This window comes from Heterodontus francisci, chromosome 16 (genome assembly GCF_036365525.1).
Source record: "Heterodontus francisci isolate sHetFra1 chromosome 16, sHetFra1.hap1, whole genome shotgun sequence".
Lineage (NCBI taxonomy): Eukaryota > Metazoa > Chordata > Chondrichthyes > Heterodontiformes > Heterodontidae > Heterodontus > Heterodontus francisci.
The window spans coordinates 88,506,519-88,516,113 of NC_090386.1; the positions used below are offsets into that span (position 1 = coordinate 88,506,519).

Sequence of the window (9,595 nt, forward strand, 5' to 3'; positions counted from 1 at the left end):
CACCCAGTTTCCACCTTGAGCACCTCTGATTTTAATCGCTTCACAGTTGGCGGCTGTGCCTTCAGCTGCCAAGGTCCTAGGTTCAAGATTTCCTTCCCTAAAGCTCTCAACCCCTCTCTCCTCCTTTAAGACACTCCTTAAAACCTACCTCCTTGACCAAGCTTTTGGTCATCTGCCCTACCATCTTCTTGTGTGACTCAGTGTCAATTTTTGTGATAATGCTCCTGTAAAGTGCCTCAGGATGTTTTATTATATTAAAGGTGCTATATAAATGCAAGTTGTTGTTGAGTTTAGAATTCCCCCTTTTGTGTTTTTCTTACATGATCTATTGCCTATTGTTCTAAAGAAGCCCCTTGGAGCAGGGATTGGGACATCGCTGGTAGAGGGGTGAAAAGAGAGCAGCAAGAAAGGCCAGAAGTTTCTGTGGGTGTGGTGGGGGGTGGGGGGAGGTGGAGAGGGTAAAGAAGGCTGAAAGTGAGGGTGAGCAGGAACAGCAGTAAAATTGGCCAGATGAGGGAGAGAGAGAGAAGAGAGACCAGAGACATGAGAGAGCAGTGAGAGATTGTGGAACAAGGAACAAGTAATATTACGGAGAAGACTGGCAAAAAAGTTGTGAGCAACAGTTAAGAAGCTATGGGAGATTGGGGAGAGCAGCAAGTAGTCAGGGGAGAGTGGTGAGAGTGGCAGGCAGGTAGAGCAAAGCAGCGTGTAGTCTGGAGAAGAGTGGCAAGCAAATGTGAGAGAGCAAGGAGAAGCGAGGAGAGTCAGCATGCCAGGCTGCTACGTGGCTGATTTTTTCCCCCCCAAAATATAATTTATTCATAAAGTTAATAAAAATACAGTACATAACTGTTCAAATTTGATATTACATAAAGTCCAATTTCTTTAAGGTGCCTCACCATACTTACAATTACAGCTTATATTTACATGTAACACAGGTTCCAGCCCCTAGGCGTACTACGGCAAGGGGGACTTAGACAGTGGTCTTTCCTCATTAAGCCTTTGCTGCGGCTGCCCCAAGCTTTAGTGCGTCCCTCAGCATGTAGTCCTGGACCTTGAAATGTGCCGGTCTGTAACCGTCAGTCGTTGACAGCTCTTTGCACTGGAAGACCAGCAGGTTTCGGGCAGACCAAAGAGCGTCTTTCATCGAGTTGCTGGTCCTCCAGGAGCAGTTAATGTTTTTCTCCGTGTGCATCCCTGGGAACAGTCCGTAGAGCACAGAGTCCTGCGTTACGGAGCTGCTCGGGATGAATCTGGATAAAAACCACTGCATCTCTTTCCAGACCTGCATTCATTCCAGAAGGAGGTGGGCGGCAGTTTCTTTCTCACCGCAGCCGCCTCGAGGGCAGCGGGTAGTGGTGCTGAGACTCCAGGCGTGCAGGAAGGATCAGACAAGGAGGGCCATTCTCACCACCAGCCAAGCTACATCTTCGTGCTTGTTTGAAAGTTCTGACTTTTTTTTTATTTCCAAAATATACTTTATTCATAAAAATCTGTAAAAAAAATACATTACCAAACAGTTTCAAACAGCACCAAGTCAAAAATTACAAACAGTGCAAAGGAGGTCAGTTTCCTTCAATACAATCATGAGTTGCCTCACATACCCTTCCATTTCATTTCTCATGCCAGATACATTTTTACATTTTACAGCAAACGAAAATTTTCCCGATACAGTTCGTGGGGTTTCCCATGGATCCAGCCCCTCAGTTCAGCTTGGTGGGGGGACTTTACACTGTGGTCTTTCCCCATTGAGCCTTTGCTGTGGCTGCCCCAAGCTGTAGTGCATCCCTCAGCACGTAGTCCTGGACCTTGGAATGTGCCAGTCTGCAACATTCGGTCATGGACAACACTTTGCGCTGGAAGACCAGCAAGTTTCGGGCAGACCAAAGGGCGTCTTTCACCGAATTAATAGTCCTCCAGCTGCAGTTGATGTTTGTTTCGGTGTGCGTCCCTGGAACAGCCCGTAGAGCACAGACTCCTGTGTTACTGAGCTGCTTGGGATGAACCTCGACAAAAACCACTGCATCTCTTTCCACACCTGCTTTGCAAAGACACATTCCAGAAGGAGGTGAGCAACCGTCTCTTCCCCACCACAGCCACCGCGGGGGCATTGTGCGGAGAGGGTGAGACTTCAGGCGTGCAGGAAGGATCTGATGGGGAGGGCTCTTCTGGCGTTGAGGCATTCTGTCAAATGAGTTTGATAGTCTGCTTGGGGAACCATTTGACAGGATCCACAAACTCCTTTTCCCACAGGGCCTCAAGGATGTTAGGTGTGGACCAACGCCTGATTGTCTTGTGGTCATAGGAGTTTATCTGCACAAACATTTCCACGGGGGACAGGTGGTACGGCACGGTCCAACTGAATGGAATGTTTGATGGCAACATGGCCAGACGCCTCCTTCGCAATACCGAATATCTTCTTCTCTCACTCCACTGTCTACCATAGGAGAGGCTGCACACGCTGATTTGCCTCCCAAAGGGCAATATGAACTATACATTTGCGTACACCTGCTTGCGTCAAGTCATCTTTGAATAAAAATTCCTGGAGTTATTTCTAGGAAAAAGGTTTTTATTCAATTCAAATAGGCCAGCCAATTTTAAATGCAAAGAAGTTGCACAAACACTTAGGGAGTTCCCTCATTCACAATGACTGAAGAATAGGTTCTAGTTACATTGCACACCGTAGCAGCAAAAGCCAATTACTTAATCTTTTTGTTATTTGCATGAACCGTCTGATGTGTTTTATTGAGATCTACGTGACAAGGTGTTGTAATAGATTGGCAGATAAACTTTGCATAGGGGATTTACATATTAGGGTGCAGAAGCCTGAAGCGAATTTCCTTTGCATAATGCAATTAATAATTTAAATGAATCTGTTGATGTTGTTTAATTATCTGCGGCTCAGACCTAGCCCCACTGAGTATTCAGTCCATTCTCTACATAAAAGTTTTCTTTTCTTTCTTTTTTCCTTTCTCTTTTCTCTCGCTCTCTTTCTACCATCTGTCCTGCAGTTTGACCTCTTATCAGCAAATTACATCTTGGTCTTTCCACCTACTCTTCTGCTACCTTCTCCTCCTTTGAGTTTGTCACTTTGTTCTGGTTTAAAATCATTGCTGTCCGTCCACACTGGCCGCCCCTCCCCAACCCCATTCCAGGTTTCTTACTGAGATATCTCGCCTTCTTTCCTCCCCTTGGCCTCTGCACGGAGTGACTCCTCATCTTCAGTGATTTCAGTCCTAATCTCAACTCCACTTGCCTTCTATCATCTGAGTTTGCTACTATAAAATTTCACCCTTTTTGATCTTGTTAAGGGATCGATCATGACAACCAAAAGCTGTGGCAGATATACTTTGTTGTTATAAAGCAGAGATTAATATATCTCAACATTTAGGCAGTGATACACCGCATCATATGGATCATATACTTCCTCTTGGACGGAGAAACGTGTGAGCACAAGTCTCAAAGTCCTTCTCTTCCTCATTTCTTCTCTCTCTTCCTCTTGGGTCTTCTTCTCAGTACCTTTCGTCAACGAAAGGTCGACTTATACTTCTCCATTCACACCCCTCCTCCAACCCGTAACCAATCCGACACCTCCATGATTGTCCTATTCTAACCTTGTCAATTGCTTATTGCTACACATTGGGGGTTTAGTTTAGATTTTAGTTTAGAGATACAGCACTGAAACAGGCCCTTCGGCCCACCGAGTCTGTGCCGACCATCAACCACCCATTTATACTAATCCTACACTAATCCCGTATTCCTATCACATCCCCACCTGTCCCTGTATATTTCCCTACCACCTACCTATACTAGGGTCAATTTATAATGGCCAATTAACCTATCAACCTGCAAGTCTTTGGCATGTGGGAGGAAACCGGAGCACCCGGAGGAAACCCACGCAGACACAGGGAGAACTTGCAAACTCCGCACAGGCAGTACCCAGAATCGAACCCGGGTCCCTGGAGCTGTGAGGCTGCAGTGCTAACCACTGCGCCACTGTGCCGCCCTTGTAATTGTACCATTTCAGCTTGCTCAAGCACATTTCTGTTACTTGACATATTTTCCCATCATGCACGCAAGAGCCTAGGTTACCTCAAATCCTACAAACTCCCCACCTTGAGGGAGAGGCATCCTTGCCAATCCCTCATTACGTATTCCTAAGTAGAGCTGCACGCTCTAAATTATGTGTTTTCTGATTCAGTTCTCACACCAGGCATTTCAAATACAAAGTGACTCCTGACAACGCAGAGCGTGCGCATAGCAATCGTGGACGTCATCAGTGCATGTGAACATTTGCCAGCCTGCCAGTATGAATGCGCGCATGTGCGCGCATGACGCCACCATGCAATGACGTCCTAATTCCTCAACAGCCGCCTCCATTTTCCTATACCCTGCTCCCTCCCACCATCCCTGCTTCAATCACCACTTCACACCGCTCGACCGGCCCACCAGCTGCTCCGACCCCACTGGCCGCTCTCCCCCCTCGACTGCTCACTCCAGGCCTTCCTGCATTCCCTCCCCCACCCCCTCAGCCACTCGCTCCCACCCTTGATGCTTTCTTCCCCCTCACTCCTCACCGGCCACTTCTCCTGCTCAGCCGCTTGCTCCAGAACTCGCCACTACTACCCCCGCCCTCCCATCAGTTGATCATTCCCTACTCCTCGCTTCCCCACCCCCCCACCCGCAATCCCGCGCTCCAGCTGCTCGGTCCCTGCTTCCCACCTCCACTCCAGCTGCTGTCTGGCCGCTTGACCCCCACTTCACCCCCACCCACTCCAACCGCTAGCTCCAGGTGCTTCCCTCTTTCCGGCCACTTGCTCCCACAGTGCCCCGTTACCCCTCGCAGCCCGCCTTGCTTCTTTGGGCAACGCGGCGGGGAGCGATCGACCATGGAAGCGAGTGGCCAAGAGGAGGGAAGCGGTGCGGCCTGGAGCTAGTGGCTTGAGGGTGGGTTGGTGAGGAAGCAGGGACTGAGTGACCGGAGGCAGGGGGAGCAGTGAGGCCAGAGTGAGTGGCTAAGGGAAGGCAGCGGGGAGCAAGTGGTGAGATGACAGGCACAGGAGGGAGCGGCAAAGAGAAGCGCAATGGCAGGAGGGAGCGGGGGACTGTTGAGGGTGGGATGGAAGCGGCAATGGCAGCCATTGAGGGGATTTTTGAGTTGAATTTGTTTTTTGTGATAAATTAAGCAATGCCATCTTTAATCCTGGCAGCTGCCTGAAACATCACAGACAGTGATGTGTCAGTGGAAGAGGCTGCATTTGAGCATGTGTTAGTACTGCGCCACCTAGTGGTTGCATTGTCAGCATTGCAGTCTTGCAAATAACAAAGCATAATAATCCTAATAAACAACACAACTGCTTCGACTAAGACTAGGAGCATTGATGTGCTTCGCAGCCATGGGTGTTGGCCTACACTATACACAGTTTCCCACCATAGATGTTCTTCTAGTTCTTCTATCTCCTCCCTTCTTCGGGTATTATCCTGCTGCATTTTGTTCAGATGTTCCTAGTCCTTTCTGCGATGGACCAGAGACTCAGGGACAGAGGGGGATGGGGTGCCCAAATTGTGCAATAGCTTTAAGGACTTAATTTTGGTAATATGATAGGCACTATCTCGTATCTTATGTCATTATATAACTGCTTGCTGGTGTGAATAACTTCTAATCCATTTGCTGGCTCTTTGTCCAGTGTGGACACCCCCATCATTCAGTACCATTCCCCTCTTTTTCCTCATCTGTCCTCCTAGGATCTGATTGTCGATCAGGGGACTAGTAAGTTGTGAAGAGGACATAAGGAGACTACAAAGGGATATAGATAGGTTAAGTGAATGGGCAAAAATCTGGCAAATGGAGAATAATGTGGGAAAATGTGAAATTGTCCATTTTGGCAGGAAGAAGAAAAAAGAAGTATATTATCTAAATGGTCGGAGATTGCAGAGTTCTGAGATGCAGAGGGAGATGGGTGTTCTAGTGGATGAATCACACTATGCAGGTATGCAGGTTCAGCAAGTAATAAGGGAAGCTAATAGAATGTTATCGTTGTCACGAGGGTAATTGAATACAAAAGTAGGGAGGTTATGCTTCAGTTTTACAGAGCATTGGTGAGACCACATCTGGAGTACTGTGTACAGAATTAGTCTCCTTTTTTAAAGTAGGATATAAATACATTGGAAGCAGTTCAGAGAAGGTTTACTAGACTACCAGTTCCGAAGAAGGGTCACTGACCCGAAACATTAACTCTGCTTCTCTTTCCACAGATGCTGCCAGACCTGCTGAGTGGTTCCAGCATTTCTTGTTTTTATTACTAGACTAATACCTGGAATGGGCGGGTTGTCTTATGAGGAAAGATTGGACAGGCTAGGCTTGTATCTGCTGGAGTTTATAAGGGTAAGAGGTGACTTGATTGAAACATATAAGATCCTGAGGGGTCTTGACAGGGTGGATGTGGAAGGGATGTTTCCCCTTGTGGGAGAATCTAGAACTGGAGGTCACTATTTAAAAATAAGGGGTCACCCGCCCATTTAAGACAGAGTTGAGGAGAAATTTTTTCTCTGAGGGCTGTGAGTCTTTGGAGTTCTCTTCCTCAAAAGATGGTGGAAGCAGAGTCTTTAAATATTTTTAAGGCAGAGGTAAGATAGATTCGTGATAAGCAAGGGGGTGAAAGGTTATCGGGGGTAGGTGGGAATGTGGAGTAAGCAGTTCAGCCATGAACTTATTGAATGGCGGAGCAGGCTTGCAGGGTCGAGTGGCCTACTCCTGCTCCTAATTTGTATGTTCATATCCCCTTGCTGGCATGTCACTCATCCCAAAGGGGAACTTTGGACAGTTAAGTGACCCATCGTCGCCCTCATAATATGCCCCGCCCCAAAGCATGATCTCTCCACCTGGTCCAATCAGCCGCTGCGTTAGTCCATGATCATTTAACCTTACTTGGTTGTGACATAGACTAGCCATGCGCAACCCCTCGCCCTCTACTACTGTCACATCCCCAGTGACAGTATCAGCATCAGTGGTCCATTTGTAGTGGTCACATTAAATTCTTACTTTCATGATGGGTTATCGCTGCTGTCACAATCCTCAATTCTGCTGGGCTGTTTCGGTAAAGTCTTTCCTTGTCTGATGATCACAGTGGGTGAGGATCGTGTAGATGTGGTCATTGTCCACATGATTGTCCATAACCTTCTTTGGCATCCTTGTCTCAAAGAGACGATGGGTAAGTGCCTATAGGTGGTCAGTGGTTTGTGGAGCAGCGCCTGGAGGCCAATTCTAGAGTGACAGACTCTTACACAGGCGTTGCAGATCTGGCAATCACTGGCAACTGACTCCAATGACTTGTGGTCAATGTTGCAGGACTTTATGTCGCATTTACAGACATCTTTAAAGCGGGGACATGGACATCCGGTGGGTCTGATACCAGTGACGAGCTCGCTGTACAATGCATCCTTGGGGATCCTGCCATCTTCCATGCGGCTGACATGGCCAAGCCATCTCAAGCGCCGCTGGCTCAGTGGGGCATATATGCTGGGGATGGTGGCCACCTCGAGGACTTCTGCGTTGGAGATACGGTCCTGCCACCTGATGCCAAGGATTCTCCGGAGACAGCGAAGATGGAATGTGTTGAGACATCGCTCTTGGCTGACATACGTTGTCCAGGCCTCACTGCTTTGTGACGATGAGGGCCAGCTGGTGCCAACGATGTGATCTTGGGTGTCTCCATGAAACCTGGTGATGGGTTTAGTTTGAAAGAACGAGTTGGTGATGCAGAGGTTGTGATAGGTACACAACTCCAGCAGTCTCTGTCTATTCTCATTCATCTGTCCAATGCCATAGCGTCCGAGGCAGGAGGGCCATGAGTCATGGTCGGCCCCAACCCTGGCGTTAAAGTCCCCCAGCAGGAACAAATGTTCGATATTAGGAATGCTACTAATGATATTTATGGAGTTCTTCGTAGAACTGGTCTTTAACTTCAACTGGGGAGCAGAATGTTGGAGCAGAGATGCTGAGTAGCTGTACTGGACCAAATGCGGCGACAGTCGGATGGACAATATGCACTCCGAGCCATTTGTAGGTGGCTCTATCATGCTGAGCAAAGAATTTCTGATGGCGAAGCCCACTCCATTCTGTCTTATTCTTCTGCATCCCTACGCTGCCAGTAGAAGGTGTAGTCTTGCTCTCTTAGTGATCTGCTTGCAGGGAGCTGTGTCTCCTGAAGTGCTGCAAAGTTCCACATTGAGTCTACTGAGCTCATTGCTAATGATGGCAGTCTTCCGAGAGTCGTCGATTTGTGTAAGGTCTTCCGACAGGCCAGGACACATAGTTCTGACGTTCCAGCTTGCAAAACGAAGGGCTGGTACCTTCTTCCATTTTTTTGTCGTGCTGTTTGGTGTGCTGTTACAGTCCACTTGTCGGGCAATGACCCTGAGCTCCAAGCACCCATTGAAACAGGTGGACTGTGGCGGAACAGAACCTTTCTGACCGGGGGCTGCCCAGTTTGAGGCAGGTGGTAGCTGTCCAGTGAGATGCGATGACCTCTCCCACCGACAAAGGCAACCCGTGGCGGCCATCTCTACGCCAATTGAGCTGGACTTAAAACCCGTAACTGCTGCCTTCCATATTGTTTTGGTCGCTGTGAGGCGACTATGGAATGACTTTTCCATGGCGCATGCCTGGGCAGAGTGTATGGAGGTTGTGAATTGCCCAAGCGTCAAAACCCCCCTCTCGGCCTTCCTAGTGGGGTCCAAAGGAGTGCAGAGCACGACGTTTGGCACCAGTATGGCTGCAGGAACTGCCGGAAACATGCCAAAGGTGACACATGACCGCCTTAGGGGTTCCGCTCTGGACTTTCTGTTAGAGTTTACTCCCTTAGCCTTAGTCTCTCCTGAGATGCCCACAAGGCAGTGGGGTTAGCTCGTATCCCTGAGCAGGGGCCTTAACAAGTAAACTGTGCGATTTCATGGAAGGAGAGGGAAGGGGGAAGGGGGTGCAAGGAGGGAGGGCGTGTGGAGGGGTGCGAGGGAGTGGGAGGAAGGGGTGTGAGGGGGAGGGGGTGGGGGAAGAGGGTGCGAGGGGGGAGGGGATGGGGAAGGGGGTGCGAGGGGGGAGGGGGTGGGGGGAAGGGGGTGCGAGGGGGGGAAGGTGGTGGGGGGGAAAGGGGGTGCGAGGGGGTGTAATTGTTTGCATGTGGAACCATCAACATGTGGGCCGTCCCCAGTCCGAGAACAGGAAGGCCATGCGCTCATCGTCACCCCAGTCCGGGCACTGCAGCTCCGGCTCCGACACAACCCCGTAGCGGCTCCGGCCGCTGGTGGTGCTGATCCTGAAGGCCGCGGGAGCTGGGTTCCTGGCTCCAGCCAGTTGTCCATAACCCACAGAGCTTAATTGTGTCCCCATCCTTAAGGTTCATGCTCCTGTAACAAATCAACGCAGTATTTATTCTTTTATCGTTTTTAACTGATGTATATGCTACTATTTGGTATACTGTGAATGCTTCTTCCCCAGGAACTGGATCAGATAGACCACAGGATGGGCACAATCCACATCGGGTATGGTCCCTTCCATTCGAGCTCAAAAGACATGTTGCTTTTTTTCCATAGTTAA

At 49.1% G+C, this 9,595-nt stretch overlaps 1 protein-coding gene across 1 annotated transcript; it reads right to left on the reverse strand.

The window, feature by feature from the left end:
* Positions 1–1,362: 1,362 nt before the first annotated feature.
* On the reverse strand, positions 1,363–8,600 carry LOC137378338 (uncharacterized). The gene is made up of 2 exons (XM_068048596.1): positions 7,043–8,600; positions 1,363–1,493 (listed from the first exon to the last, which is right to left on the reverse strand). Exon 1 carries the CDS (start codon positions 8,077–8,079, stop codon positions 7,045–7,047), a length of 1,035 nt encoding a protein of 344 aa, XP_067904697.1. The 5' UTR covers positions 8,080–8,600; the 3' UTR covers positions 1,363–1,493; positions 7,043–7,044.
* Between the last annotated feature and the right edge of the window lie 995 nt (positions 8,601–9,595).

What these genes read in the sequence shown, in the direction of transcription:
- LOC137378338 (XM_068048596.1), bottom strand. Translation starts at nt 8,079, where the DNA reads ATGATAGAGCCACCTACAAATGGCTCGGAGTGCATATTGTCCATCCGA.